General features: G+C 45.1%; 1 protein-coding gene across 1 annotated transcript in view; it reads left to right on the forward strand.

Annotated features, from left to right (window-relative positions):
• Positions 1–16,227, forward strand: part of inpp4b (inositol polyphosphate-4-phosphatase type II B) — a gene marked incomplete at its 5' end in the record, with an annotated part of 143,559 nt that overhangs the window by 76,933 nt on the left and 50,399 nt on the right. The window contains one exon of the mRNA XM_079999460.1: positions 12,962–13,073. Coding sequence (XP_079855586.1) covers positions 12,962–13,073 — 112 coding nt within the window. The remainder of the gene's footprint in view (positions 1–12,961; positions 13,074–16,227) is intronic.

The following is a 16,227-nucleotide window of genomic DNA, read 5'->3' on the forward strand; positions in this document are numbered from 1 at the left end:
CTCTTACCCGTTCTATGTGTGACGGGTATGGAGTGGTTGGTTGTTTTGTCGGGCGAGTTGAAAAACGAGATTGAGATTGGGCTGCGGGCGATGATGTCAGTCGGCGTTAATTAATATGGAGGAACCTGGGGAAAATGGCCTATTTGTGGCCAAATGAGGAAGCTGAAAAAACTCGCTGAAAAATGTATAAAGAATGACTATATATCTGAGATTTTTAATTACCAGCCAATGTGTAGGGGGAAAATTAAAGTTTGTCGCACAAATGATAAAAATACCGCCCATATCTATTTTCACTGCTGGCACGATGGACACGTGTATTTGTAAGGGCATAAGCTCATATTTTGAACTGAAAACTCTTGTCTTCATATATTTAAAAATATATATATTTAAAGACAAAGATATGTCCTACAGCTATGTCTTCAAAAATAAAAAATACAATTTCCGTGTAGCTGCCATTAGGTGAATTTCCTTGGGTCAAGCAGGGCTTTGTTCCCTATTAGGCTTCGATAGGAAAAGTGGCTTTGCCTTGAATTCCCTGATATTTTTTTAATTTGGTGGTTGTGGACGTGGTCGTGGAGGTGGTGGTGGTGGTGGTGGTGCGGGTGTGGAGGGTGGTGGTGGTGTGGGTGTGGAGGGTGGTGGTGGGGTGGGTGGTGGTGGTGGGGCTGTGGAGGGTGGTGGGGGTGTGAGGGGGTGGTGGTGGTGGTGGTGGGGGTGTGAGGGGGTGGTGGCGGTGGTCGAGGTGTGGGGGTTAACAAAGAACAGAAATACAAAAACGAATCCAATTGTGCCAAATGCAATGCTCCAAATCTCTCCTTTAACATGTGTAGTTCCAGTCTATGTAATAAATGAGCATTTTAACTAGAATAGTAGAGAATGGCTTTAATTTATTTAGCCAAAATTTTGCCAAACTTTATGGTAATAATACGGAAAGTAATAATATAAATGGTAAGTAGTGATAATGTGGTTAAATGACAATTAAAGAAAATGTTCTTAAAGGCATAATTCAGGCATTTAAAGATGTAATTAGTTTGAGTGTTACCATTCTTTACATATTTCTTGTATACGCAAATATGCTGTAGGTGACTGTAGGTGCTGTATGTATCTAAACATTGTATATCGAACCTTAGGAGCGATGTGGTGTGCTGTCGATACATCTCAATTAAGGTTTGAAGGCTGAAGGCCGCTTTGCCAAGGACGGACATTTTTAACAATATAACCTCGAGTCCAAGAGTGGTTTTATTCAGTGACCCGTGTTCCTGTCCAGCTCCTCGGAACGTTGTCTGTCACAGCGCAGCACAGCGCAGAGCATCTAAACACAACTCCTAACCTCCACTCAATTACAATCTTGGCACTATGGAATACAGGTACTCCTCGAACCTTGAACCTGCTCTGACATACTGTACTACTGTAGTTATCCTATCAATAAACTAGTAGTAAAAACAGTTAATACTTATAGTAAATAGTTGGTTTGCTCTGACTCAAGTTCTATCATCATGAGCGAAGCCCTCCAGCTTCATCCTGATTGGCTTTCTCATCACACGTCCGCGCCCTGCTGAAGAAATTTGAATGTACCCATCAGCTTATCAGCTGAGACCTGCTGCGATAAAAGGGCGGCGGCCTGTTGCTTTGTTCCCCATGGGATCTTCAGTGACCCTAGGGAGACAGCAGGGCAGGAAAAGCGAGAGGGCTTCACCTGTGATCTTAGAACTTGAGTTCGAGTAAGCTTACTATCGTTCTACTTCGCATAGGTTCTGCCCTCCAGCCGCGTCCTTATACGTCAAGGGACAGGGCGGTAGCTCTGCTGGTACGATCGGCCAACCGATTGACATAACAAATTCCAATGTATAACGGAGCAGTGGTAACGGCGTTATATTCATAGGCGGTATCCCGCTTGTTTAAAAGAGCCTCATGACTCGCCTCAACAGGGAAGGTCTGCCATGTACCTGGACTGGCGGTTAAACCAATCATGCAGTGGGACTGTCCCTCCTCATTTTCATATTTGGATAAACAGTTCACACAGACTTATCCTCGTAATGCAAATGTCTTCCGCTGACACATCCCCCAAACACGGCAGTGGATACCACTACTTATTGTGAGTATTGTGAGCCTTGATGGCAGGCGGCAAAACTTGACCCATTTCCGTGTAGGCTTGTGTGATGGCGTTACGCAACCAATTTTGCCCATAGTAGCCCCGCCGTGAGAAACAAACAGCTGATTTGTCATCCCCATTGCCGCTGTGCACCAGACATATGTATCCAGATCACAAATAGGGCATAAGCGATGGAGACGTTTCTTTCCCTGGTTAGCGGGTGGTGGCCGGTAGAAAGAGCCAAGCGTAATGTTCCTCGAACGATAGGAGCTCCTGATGTTGTGGGGTGTAAAAGCCGGGTGAGGTTTCAAGGTTGCTTTACTCAGATCGCCATCCATTAAAAAACAGGTGGGGCGCACCGACCAAAATCCTCGTGATAGGCAGAAATAGCAGATGCATACACCATAACAGTGGAAGGGGATAAATCCATGTCCAATAGCATGTACACCATCGTTTGAAAGACGTCCACTTCCCACCGTACGGAGGAGCCATTTCACAAAGGAATGGATTGCGGCCGCTAATAGCGCCATGAATTGCACATCATTTGCCCCCGCTATCTGCACAGTTTTAACGTCAGATTCACAAAAGCTATTGCGTTTGTCCGGCGGTGGGCGGGGTCGGGTGGTGGGAGACACCTGATGACCCCGGGGTCGCGGGAAACGGGGTGGGGACCTTGGGTTATACTTAGTATTTTTAAGTTCATGTGTAGTGACTTTTAAACATTGAAATAGTATGAGTAAATCTATCATTTATATACAGGTACTCCTCACTTAACAACGGAGTTCCGTTAAGTAAGGAGTCCAGGTTGTGAAGCCAATTGGTTGATAAGCGAGGACCCGTGTTATTTTACGGTAAGGGGGCGTGGCCACTGAGAACGCTAGTGTAGTGAATACTGACACACTGCAGGAATGAGACGGAGAACGGTGATGAGATGAGATGTATATAGTGTGTATAGTATATATAGTGTATATAGTGTATATAGTATATATAGGGTATATAGTGTATATAGTATATATAGTGTATATAGTATATTAAGGGTGATGCGCAATGAGATGCTTGACGCTGAGACGCCGGGCACGCAGGACAGACACAGCGCGCGCACTTTTCTCATGCATATAAAGTGAATTGTCTTTCTGTTGTTGTCGTTGTCATTGTCATTTGGTAGCGACTAGCGACTAGCAAGTTGTGTTCCCTGCTCTGGCTGGGTTAGCTAGGTTGGTTGCTGAGGCCTGCACTCAGCTGCCTCTGCCCGCCATTAGCAGCCGCTAAACCAATACTCCAAGTAGTCCCTTGTTCTTCGCACAAATTTTTCCCCCTCACACACATTTAAATCTCAATTTGTATTTTCGTACCACGAAATCTCATCCCATATCTCCTCTTCAACTCGCCCTTGACAAGCAGCAGCACTGACGCTAATAGCAAATCTTTAGCATTAGCTAGAAAGTGCTAGCCATTGCGTTCACCAGCCGCTAGTAGCCTAACGTCCGACGAACAACTTTCCTTCCAAATGAATGTAAATACACGCAGCTGCAGGACAGTCAATGCTGGCACAGTGTTGCTGCTTCAGCGCCAATGACCTGAATGAATCATTAGCCAATACAATAGAGCGCAGGCCAGGTCCATCCTTTAAGGCCATCACGTCGATATCAAATACATTTTAGAAGACACAGGTAGCATTCATTTGGCTTTTAACACCAGCGTTTGCCTTTCTTTTTTACAATAAAAGTGCATTGCACTTCGACCATCTGACTACGACGACTGGGGTACATTTTAGGAATACCAATCCGATTACGACTATCATGTGATCCGCCCAGTAAGTACAACTGTCAATGTACTTACGATGCATATGGTGTGTGTGTGTGTGTGTGCGTGCGCGCGTGCGTGTGAGAAATTGTACAAGTCCAATTATATTTGCCTTTTAATGTGAAAGTGAGTCATTTGCGCTCGGCGCTCACCTTGTCACGGTGCTTCCATCCGACTCGACCCGCCCGCTGTAATTAGTTCATTATTTATTATTTGTACATTATTTCATTACCTGACGGCTGATGTGACGCCGCGTAGCCATACTCCACATCAATGAAAACACAGCATCTTTGCAGTGTCTGCGATGCGGGCGCATCACATCACAGCCCCGCCCCCTCACCTGGATTATCGATGTTGGATGTGTTTGTGTTCTTTCTTCCTTCCTCTTTTATATATATATATATATATATACACCGCGTTCCAAACGATTATGCAAATTATATTTTTCTCTGATTTTCCTAAATAGTCGATGCAAATGACAGTCAGTATAATTTTCAGGTCATCAACCGTTAGGGTATAATTCGAATGTTATTGAACAAACCTCCCAATGATAACAGTATTTTTTTCAAAAATAAAAAACTGAAAAAGCACTGTTCCAAATTATTATGCACAACAGTGTTTCAAACCATTGCATAGGTTGTAAAGAACTGAAAATGGTCATTTGTTGAATTTGCAGCAATACAGGGTCATATTTACTGAAATCAAAAGCTATTTCAATCAAAAAACATATTAACTGGTCAAGTTACATGTTAACATAGGAGCCTTCTTTGATATCACCTTCACTATTCTTGCATCCATTGAACTTGTGAGTTTTTGGAGAGTTTCTGTTTGAATTTCTTTGCAGGATGTCAGAATAACCTCCTAGAGCTGCTGTTTTAAGGCTAACTGCCTCCCACCGTCATAGATCTTTTGCTTGAGGATGCTCCAAAGGTTCTCAATAGGGTTGAGGTCAAGGGGAGGATGGGGGCCACACCATGAGTTTCTCTCCTTTTATGCCCATAGCAGCCAATGACACAGAGGTATTCTTTGCAGCATGAGATGGTGCATTGTCTTGCATGAAGATGATTTTGCTACGGAAGGCACGGTTCTTCTTTTTGTACCATGGAAAAAAGTGGTCAGTCACAAACTCCCCATGATTCCGGCCCAAAACATGACTCTGCCACCTCCTTGCTGACGTCTCAGCCTTGTTGGGACATGGTAGCCATCCACCAACCATCCACTCCTCCATCCATCTTGACCATCCAGGGTTGCACGGCACTCATCAGTAAACAAGACTGTTTGAAAATGAGTCTTTGTGTATTTCTGGGCCCACTGCAACCGTTTCTGCTTGTGAGCATTGGTTAGGGGGGGCCCAATAGTAGGTTTATGCACAACTGCAAGCCTCCGGAGGATCCTCCACCTTGAGGTTGGCGGGACTCCAGAGGCACCAGCAGCTTCAAATACAAATGTTTGCTGCTTTGTAACGGCATTTTAGCAGCTGCTCTCTTTATATGATGAATTTGTCTGGAAGAAACCTTCCTCATTCTGCCTTTTTCTGCACAAACCCGTCTGTGCTCTGAATCAGCCACAAATCTCTTCACAGTACGATGATCACGCTTAAGTTTTCGTGAAATATCTAATGTTTTCATACCTAAGGCATGGCACTATTTGAGGCTTTTCGGCAGCAAGGAGATCTTTTTTCTTTCCCTTATCACTTGAAACCCGTGGCCTGCTTAACAATGTGGAATGTCCTTCTTAAGTAATTTTCCTTTAATTGGGCTCACCTGGCAAACTAATAATCACACAATACCATCCATGAGTTTAATTGAAAAACAACAAATTAAATGTTCATGACACTTCAATCCAATTTGCATAATAATTTGGAATGCGGTGTGTATATACTGTATATGCAAGCAGCTCATACCGTTTTACTCCCACGTCTGAGCATTAAAAAGAGCAGCTAAAGACAACCCGATGCTTTTAAATTAATTTATGCCCACATATAATAATATAGATAATATAATAAGCAGAATGACTCAGTAGCAATGGGAAGACATTGTGTTCATTTCTCCAATGAGAATGAATTCATAGAATCAGACAAAATCATTAGGATATTTATGCCAATGCAGTGCTACCGCCCTCGTTCACTGGAGAGCGCTTAACACGTGACCTTTCTAATGCTTAAACAGCGCTTGAAATCATTTACCACTTCCTCTGGTAAATGATGAATAATTACCAGGGATAAAAACTGACCGAGGTACCGCACCACACATAGATTTTACTGAATATATTAAAAGCCACCGAGTGTGTTGGCATGAATTTTACATGAAGACTAAATCCATCTTTTTGAGTGGGATTACTTCCTTCCTTTCCCTTCTCCTTTCTTGGGAATGCCGCCGCGGTGGAGGCGGCGCAGGCGGGGAACGGGCTCCCGAGGTCCCTGGAGGACTCCGCCCGGCTGTTTGAACAACGCGGGCGGTGTTGTCACATTGATTGAGTCACAAACCCCCCAGGTTGCAAATTGAGCAATTATTGCCGAGTCACACGCCGTGTTGATTCGTTCCCAATCAGCGTCAGGGCCCCGGCCGCCGGACTCCAAGCACCTCGTCCTCCTGGCCCCGTGTCTTCTGGCCGTCTGTCTTCGGCGAGCGCTCGCCGGTTCCTATTTTTAGCCCGTCCGTCCACTTTTTATATAGGTCAAGGAAAGCGAGTGCATCTCCACAGCGAGACTCGTGGGCCGCGGCGCTCTTTGTTCGTCCTGCATCCTCCTGGCACTGAGCTTTGTCTTCAGCTCAGACTTTCTTTCCCCATGTAAGAATTTAAGTTTGGTGTCCTGGAGGCCTTGGTAAACTCTACAGTTGTAAATTCAGCAGTACAAAGAAAATACATTGTCTTTCTTCTCCTGCTTTATATATACTGTATATATTTTTAGCTTTCTACAGCTAAAGTTTATGCCCTAATGAGGGGAAAAGCCAGCGGTGCCTTACTTTATTTCTGTGGCTGTCAGGTGTTTTTTCTTTACTGGCTTCCCACTGAGAAAAGTGCCTGACATCCGTGCAAGTATAGTTACTTTGAAGTTTCTGTGTATGTGTGTGAGTTTGTTCGCTTTTTATTATTCGCTTCACAATTTATCCATCCCCTGCCTTTTCAATTTACATATATATATATTTTTTAATATTGAGACCTTTGAAAAGCTCCCTACATTGTCATCTCCCATGGATTCCCATCATAATCCCGCCCGTACGGCTCACAAGACGGCAGAAAGAGCACATTTACACCGCATGTCAATTGTCATGACGTTGAGTTATCCGCTTTCCTATCGCCACCAAACCTTTCCGTCCCAGATGCAGTTCTTAAAATAGTGGGAAGTTACAGGCTCCAGGCTGCTCCAACAGCACCGCGTCAGACCTGTCTGTTGTGAATCGTTGCGTCTGCATAAAAAGTGTCGTCTGCCCTTACATGTACTGTGTGAATAAAATACAAATCGCTCAACTACGATTCAAGAGACGTCACAGAGAATGTATTGTGGCTTCTTACAGCACCGTGAAATGCGCATCAATTGCGTCCGCTACCTGTCGTCTCAACGTCCCATTCACAAAATATATCGCGCTGATGATCTATGGGCATAAACACAGCCATAGAGTTTCACTGCTGAGTGCAATGCCCTTGTTTTGTGGCGTCGGATCGTGATTATCTATGTGGCAAAGTAAGTAAGAGCAATTGTCCGGTGCCCAGCGCCAGACGGGGTCCCAACGGGGTCTCGCAGTTAGGGAGATTTTGCAACAGGGATTTTGCAATCAGACGCGTGACAGGGAGACCCCGTTGAGAGACCCCGTTGAGAGACCCCGTTGAGAGACCCGACCCCGTTGAGAGAGCCCCTGCGTCAACCCCCGCCCCCGTTGCCGCAGAAGCCGCGCAACCCTTTTTTGAATTCGCCGCTGAGTTTTTTCCCCACAGTAAAGAAATAATTATAATCAACCACTGACTTTCCTGGACTCATGTGTTCCTGTTTAGAATATGACGGTAAATCAGCATCGCCACCAGAATGACAATGGGTTTCCTCATAGAATTCACGTCGACACTTTGAGAAATGTTACACCCACAGAGGAAGCTTGTCCGTCCCTGATGTGTTGACGCCGATTTTCCCAAACCAAGGCTCAAACAGTCCTAACTGTCTGACTACACTTATCCTAAATAAACAGGAAATCCTTTGATTTGTTTGGATTACAAGCCGCAGCCTGACACTTTTATGGGGTTTATGGGAACGGCTTAAATTGATTGTCGCAGTGCAAACCTCACCGCGGCTGGCGAGTGTCAGTTTGACTCAGAAATTAATTTGGCAGAAGCAAGGGTTTTTTTTCTTTTTTTTCTTTTTTTTTGGACAGCCTGTGCAGTTAAAGGTTCATTCAACAAACTGTTATCAACATTTTTTGAAAGGTCTGTAATTACAGCGACCAGGCTGGCCAGGTTGGAAATAAGTATGGCTCTACTGGATTCCTATTCCTTCCATCCAGCAGTTTCCCCTTCTACAATCCCAGAGAAAATTATTTCAACAGTTGCTGTCTAGCGTACCAGCTCTCACACATCGATAGCAATTCTTGACAGCGTGTGTGTGTGTGTGTGTATATGTGTGTGTGTCTGTGTGTGTGTGTGTGTGTGTGTGTGTGTGTGTGTGTGTGTGTGTGCATGTGCATGTGCGTGAACGTGCGCGTGTGTGAAGAATTCCTTTGCATTCTGCACATTGGAGGACTACGTCGGTAAACTGCAGGGAAGGAGAGCGTCCTTTAAATATAACACACTTCCTTGATAAATCATTTTCTTTTTGAATCCTGCCAAATTCACAGAAGACATTTTAAGCACATTATTTTTGTCACTATAACAAAGCCGTCTGATTAAGTGTTGTCATAAAAGTAATCCTGGGCCAATTAGATTTATGAAAGGACGGGCTCGCAGGCAACAAGCAATCTGCAGATTTGTTTCCATGCCAGCTCTAACAGACGGAGAGAGAAGGATAAGGAGGGAGGGGGCCACATAGATGTAAGCATGGGTGGAGAGTGGGAGACATGCATTGCGTGCATTTCTGCCTTGTGGAAATGTCAGAATGCATTGAACCAAAGTAAACATCATGCTAAACATCAACCGTAGTGAGGTTTTGATGGGGTCATGCCCTTTTTAAATGCACAGAAAATGTCTTATCTATATATACCGAAAAGTGTGTGCAAATATTCATTGTCATTCATTGAGACTCGAACCCCCTCAAGTGCAATGTCAAAAGGATGTCTTTTTCTGGTGTCCCATCTAAGTTAAAGTTGAATTGTGTTTTTTTTCACATGGTTGAAAGGACAGTTGAGGGGACCAAAGCAGTTTTTGAACGTCTATTTTGGGGCTTTGTGTTTGCCCCTGACCAACCACCCAGATTAAGAAAAGAAAAATAAAACAAAAACAAGTCTGTGGACGTTGTGTGCTGATGCCTTACTTAAGTTAAGATACCTGTGAAAACCTGCAGATGTAATCCATCTTGATCTCCCAAAAGCATAAATCAATTCTGTTTAAGAGGTTTCTAGAAGGTCCACTCTGCCTGTTCAAGTGGGGACTTTCATTAGCGGATGGGCTCAGGAGCAATCTGAAGAGTAGCGAACCACCGCAACCCCTAAGGTTTGCCTTGCAAAGACTAACACTAAATGTGATGCATGTTAATCTCCTTTTCCTCCATTACGCGAACGCAACTGTCGTACTGTTTGTTCAAAGTCAGGGTGACTTTCTCTTACCATGCCTCGGTACTCTGTTGAAGCGAGAGAGAGGGAGAGAGAGAGAGAAAGAGACGGAGTCAGAGAAGGTGATGGCAATGAGAAATCAAGGAAACGAAGGGATTGGGCTGGGGAGTAAACAGTGAGACAGGTGTCTGGTAAGGGACACTGATTTGATTTATATTCCAACCACTGCTATTTGCTGGTCTTGGAGACGTTGTAAGACATTAAGCGCCAACCTTAACATTCAGAGTCTTTACCGCAGGGCCTTTTCTTTTTCTCAATCTCGTCAACTCCCCATCCTCTCTTCTGCCCCCTCAGAGCCGGCCCCTTCTCCATCTGTATCTCCTCTTCCCACTCACCTTTTCCTTGGGGTGTCATCAGACTGGTGCTCCTTTTCTCTCATGCCCAAACAAGATAAATTGGCCTTGAAATCGCCCCCCTCCTCGCCGCTCTGTCTCTCACTCCCTCACCATCCTTCCATTTTCTTGGCCCCTGCCGGGAGTTTCATTCTTTGTACTCCCTTCCTGGATCATTGGCTGGCGCTTTGACAGCCAATAATTTCTCTGGTGTGAAGTGGAACCGAGCGCATTATGGATGGCTCTTTCTAGCTGATCAAACTTGCTCGAGCCACAACCAGAGATCATTATTCTTCATTTTATGGTGTCTGTCTTTCTGCCAATACTAATGATTTTTTATCAGCTCCTTAATCATGGCACCGTGATTGGATAAGTGAATGGAGGACCTCCCTGATATGAAAACTCAATTTTTGTATTTAATGCCTGCCAGAGCACATAGTCTGGTTATGGGAGCTTTGGAAGGATATTTGAGCAGTCACGATGCACATTCCTCACCCTCACAACAACAAAAGCCGTGATCAAAGTAAATGCTTTGACTGAACCTCATTTCATTTTACATCCTTGGTATTGTAGCGAGCTAGGGGTTCTTTTTGAGGAATTCAGGCAGAGACAAGATCTCACAAGAATAGAGATGTTTATTTGATGTTTACAGAACTGAACTCAAACTCACACTGGGAAAGGGGTCATTAATTGCACTGTTAGTCTGAGTTGACATCAGACTACAGTACAACAGTACGACTATATGAACTAGTAATAAAAAATTTATGGTATAACATATAACGACATTGAAGAAATAAAGTGCATCGCAACACATTAAATGACTAGTAAACACAATCTAATTGAATCTGGGTCCATAAATCCATTAACCCCATGGCATGCTGGGAGGCTTCAGGACCACCTACCCTAGCAAGCTACATTTCCCCCACCGAGGTGGCTTGCTGTCCCCAACAATGTCCCGAAGGTGCTGGGGAAGCCAATAGTGTCACTGGGTCAACCTCTGATCCTCCTCTGCGACAACAGGGGGTGGTGTGGGAGTCTGGGGCTAGCACTCAGCCCCAGACTCTCTCTCAGACAGAGCCATGGGTCGCTAGGGAGCAAGCCGGTCACGGTGGAGCACCACCACATAATTCCGTGTGGTCAGTCACACCCCGTTCCCCACGACAGTTTCTCCAGTACAATACAGGGTCCAACCTACTGACTCGTCAGCTTTGGGGAAAAACCTTTGTTACGCTCAGGGCTGTAGACCCACACTTGAGGGGTACAAGTCCTCTCCCCTGCAGTGAGACCTAGGCCTGCTTCTGGTGAGCTCTGGCATCACTGAGCCGGGGCTCAGCCGGGACTGCCGGGTGCACATTGTGGACTCCTGAACTGCTGTCTGCCCACAGGACCAGGGTCAGGTGCAAGTCCTAGTCTTGCTGCTGGCAGCTGGTCAGGATTGCGAACTGGTTTGCCAGGGTGCGGTTGAAACACTCAACTAGCCCATCGCTCTGTAGCTGTAGTAGTGTAGCCCACAGACATTGCTGAACACTCCAGCCTTGTAGTCCCCCCCCCTGGTCACTGTGTAATTCCTCTAGTGCATCGAAATGGCAGAACATCTCACTGACCAGAAGTTTGGCAGTGGTGGCGGCTCTCGACTGGAGGCCCGCCACCATGGCCTGGAGTTGCCTGGAGGGGACGCCACCAATGGCGTCGCCTCGCCCCAGTCCTCGAGGCCGTCTCCCGCCGGAAAAGGTGACATTTCTTCTGTTGGAGTCGTAGACGAACCAGGCAGAGGCGTAAAAGATGTCCTACAGGTTGGCCTAGGCACCCGCAAAGCAACCCCGAGGAATGTTGGCCAGGACCTTCTCCATGAGACACTCGAAGGTTGCCGGGGCATTGTAGAGGCCGAAAGGCATCACTTTAAACAGCCATAACCTGGCCCAATGGGGAAGGCAGTCTCTTTTGTTCGGCTGCAGCCCATTTAGTGAAGGGCAGACGACGCGGGTGTAGGTGGATGGCGCCGATGTTGTGCTGTACAACACTGAAGAACTGAAGCGTATAGCAACATAGTAAATGACTAGTAAACACAATCTAATTGAATTTGGGTCCATAAACCCATTAACCCTGTGGCATGCTGGGAGGCTTCCGGACCACCTACCCCAGCACACTACAGTGTTGTGCTACAGGTTCAATGGTAAGCCGTTATTTCTGTGTGAGCTGGCTGCTAAATCCTTAACTAGCTTCAGGGAATACCGTGCAAAGGTTTTTAATTACAGTGTACGATGCAAGTCCACCAGCGAGTGTGATTGACTGTCAACAAACAGTCATAACTTCCACAACTCTCATACACACGCTGGAAACAAGCTTGAACTTAAGTGTTGGACCCTGTACGTAGAGACTTGAAGTGGAGAGGGGCATCGCCAATGAAAATATAGATTTATGTAATGTTAATATACAATTTAACCAGCAACATTGTTTCTTTTGCAGGTCTCAAATTTACTTCTGGAAAAGGGTCTGTCCAGATCCTCGTACTTTTCTCCAAAAGAAAAAAAACAAATGACAACAAAAACACAAGACAATGTATCAGAATTACAAAATCTTAGCCACAAGATCTGCAAAAGCTGATGCTTCACCAATGAATACCATATGAATGCACCATAAATATCCAGTATGCACCTTCTAAACTAGGCCTAGTCCTACAACCCAATCATGGTTGAACCCAGTAGATCGAATCGAACCCAATAGAAACATGATAAACCACTGCACATTCAGTAATTCTCATGTGTGAAACTAAGGTTACTTAAAAAAAAGAGACTGACATTGACACTCATATTTTCTTATTTAATGTGACACAAAGCCGGTCGCACTATAAAGCAGATTTACCTGGGCAGCCTGCCCTGGCAAATCCTCTGTGTGGGAAACACTCAACAAAAAAATTGATTTCTAAAAAGAGACTTATACTGTACATCTATTTTTTTCTGCCTTCCTCTCACTCATCTCAGGCCGTCTGATGGTGTGTGCGCATCGGGAACAGTGGTGGTGAGTCGTTTGAAGATGGGGGAAATGGAGGAGGTGGACGCGGACCACATCACCACTGACGTACCAGCACAGAAGGTGAGATGACAGGAGGACAGGCCGAGACAAAGAGAGAAAAGAAGAGATAAGTCCCTTTGCTCCAGTTACCTACTGCTAATGCTTATAGGATTAGACTGCAACTGCTCAGTAGCCTCAATGGGATTTAGTAACTTGTAGTGTGGTGTTGTGAGCGTAATTATAATAATGCTCCCATTTGTGGCCATAAAAAAAACCTTAGATGCTCAGTGTCTCGTCGGTAGGATATACAGGGGGATAGGTCTGCAGGAGAGATATCAAGAACTGAGGGACAACTGTTCCGGTATCAGTCAAGTCTTCAGTTCGTACGGCCAAGTGGCAGATATATCCCGACTGTGGCCATCCCGCCTCCTCTCCCCACTAATCCCCTTCAATGCTGCACATGCTGCCAAGCCTACTCTGCAGTGGATTGAAGGAAGAGAGAGACCGCGAGCGAGAGAGAGAGAGAGAGAGAGAGAGCGAGAGAGAGAGTGAGAGAGAGAGAGGGAGAGAGAGAGAGAGAGAGAGTGAGAGAGAGAGAGAGAGAGAGAGAGAGAGAGAGAGAGAGAGAGTGGAAGCGAAAGAGAGCGGGGCCAAGCAGAACCCTCACGACGGAGATTGACTGTGAAGGGAAGATTGTGTCACCCACATGGGATGTCAGCTCACAAAAAACAAAGTTGTATGTATTCGGGTTGCGCATATTTTCCCTGTGGACTGCGTGTTGTTTAATGCAAATGAACTGTGGTGTCGGGTGGAAGATAGGTGTGGGCTTTTTGGTTGTTGTTTTTTTTTACTTTTTTTTTTACTTTAATTAGCTTGTTTTCCCTACTCTGCGGTGTGTGCCTATGCAAGTGTGTGTGTGTGTGTGTGTGTGTGTGTGTTTGTGTGTGTGTGTGTGTGTGTGTGTGTGTGTGTGTGTGTGTGTGTGTGTGTGTGTGTGTGTGTGTGTGTGTGTGTGTGTGTGTGTGTATGAATCACTGTGTTATATAATTGACCAGGGGATCCTACATGGATGACTGACTTCCATTTCTGCCCTCCTGCTACAGGTTGAGGGATGTTTCCCTGCACCCGATTCCACGGTGTCACTGACAATCTGCCAAGATCGCCTAGAATAATTTTGTTAGTGCGTGCGTGTTTGCGTGTGTATTTGTGTGTTTATGTGTGTACAAGAGTTACCCTGGCAGTCTATTTTGCATTCAATGTGACGCGGTTTTTACGAGATAAGGAGAGGAGGTTGAATGGGGGCTGAAGCCTCACCTACTGTATGGGAAATATCGTGTTGGACCTGCCCTAGTTGTGTTTGTCTGTGTTTCTGTGCGTGTTTAGTGTGCGGGTGTTAATGTGTTTGTGTTTGTCCTCGTTGTGTGCATGGGAAGTGGGGTAGCGCTGAGGCCAGGGCGCCAATTATTTTTTATCAGTGTATGATGAATATACAATTGACCCCAGAAGAACTGGCAGATAAGACAAGAAAGAGACTTGGGAGCCCTTTGATCTGATCTGTTTAGTTGTTTATTGATCAAATACCCATCACAAAGGGAAGACAAGAAACACGCTGGGACACCTTTAACAGCTGCTATCCTCCGCCAACGTATATCATTTTCATTTCAAGGGCAGATATTTGTTAATTGTTCATTTTGCAGAGGCAAGTGTATCATGTTTGAAGTGTATATTGGCCTTCTTTGTGTGTGTGTGTGTGTGTGTGTGTGTGTGTGTGTGTGTGTGTGTGTGTGTGTGTGCGTGCGTGCGTGCGTGTGTGTGTGTGGTCGCCGTGGTTTTGGGTGTGTCGGTGTGTGAGTGCGGTAGGATACATCTGTCTGGCTCAGGATCAGTTTGCTAACCAGCAGAGGTGATAGATTGTCCCTAGGAGTCATTAAATCCCTTTTCTGGGGGCGGCTTCAGACAGCTAGACATGGAACGGCTGTCGGGCCGCGTTAAGTGGTCCGTCAGGCCGGGAAAAGCCGACATTGACAGAGGAAGAGAGACTGTTGGTTGTCACTTGTGGCTTGATGATGAATCCGGCCTTGTGCAGCAAGATCATGAAACATACAGTAGGAGACGAGCAAAAGAGCGACTCTCCAAATCAAGGCGACGGCAGAGGAACCAGCCATGTGCCACTATGTGTGCGTGAGATCCTCTGGTTTAGCAACTCGATTGGATTAATTGGTCGACTGAATTAATTAATGTGACTTTGGTGTTCAGCGCATTCCCTTGTTTTAACAGTCCCATTCTTGAGCTTTAATGACGTAAAAGCAAAACCTTATTTAATTAGATTTTTGGTTGGTTTTTCGGTTATCATAAGACTTTTTTGATTTCTATGCCATTTTGAGACCACAAAAGAGCAAAAAAGATACCTTGAAACCCGGAAAAGTAAAGATAGAAATATATATGTCTAAAAGCACACAGATTACTCCTCCAAATTGTCATGTCCTACTTCTGATTGGGGTCTTGTGCTTGGGATACAGCAGCAGTTTAAACATGCATGGTCTGTGGGCACAGCAGCAATGGGACAGGTGGCGTCTCTTTCTGTTTACTGTGACCTTTGGGTCCTGCTGTCCCCGAACACAGTCGGAACTTAACCTCATTAATGTTAAAGAAACCTCGGGGCCCGGCACAAAACAACCTGCTCATTACAAGGGATGCACAGAGGGTGCAGTGTTCATACTACATTAAGAATGACTCAACATTGGTCTCTGAAAATGGATATTTATAGAAAAAAAGAGCCCTGGGGCTTGATGCAAACACGGTCCTGTAAGTGTGTGTGCATGTTACGCGCTCTGTTCAACGTTAATGTGTTTCTGTTTATCTTAATGCCTCAATTAAGGAGGAATTCCATTGTTCTACAGAAGTGATTTATATAGTTGTATTGCATATCAAGGACATTATTGATCAGGCTGTGTCTCTGGTACCCCATTTTGAGAATATTTTATTTTTATTTTTATTATATTATTAGATATTGTTTAGTCTAAACTTCATCACCTCTCTGCAATATAGTTAGGGAAGTACCAGTGAAGCTATGATCAAAACGGTCATTATTGTTTACAATGTAATAGTATAGTAATAGTAAAATGTAATAGTAGTATCTTGTCAATGAAACAATGCTGACATCTAACTATTGATTATTTTCCTGGGGACCCCCTGGAACCTCTTCAACGACCCCTGGGGGTCCTCGGATCCCACA

The sequence above is a fragment of the Zeus faber genome (assembly GCF_960531495.2).
Source record: "Zeus faber genome assembly, chromosome: 4".
NCBI classification, from domain to species: domain Eukaryota; kingdom Metazoa; phylum Chordata; class Actinopteri; order Zeiformes; family Zeidae; genus Zeus; species Zeus faber.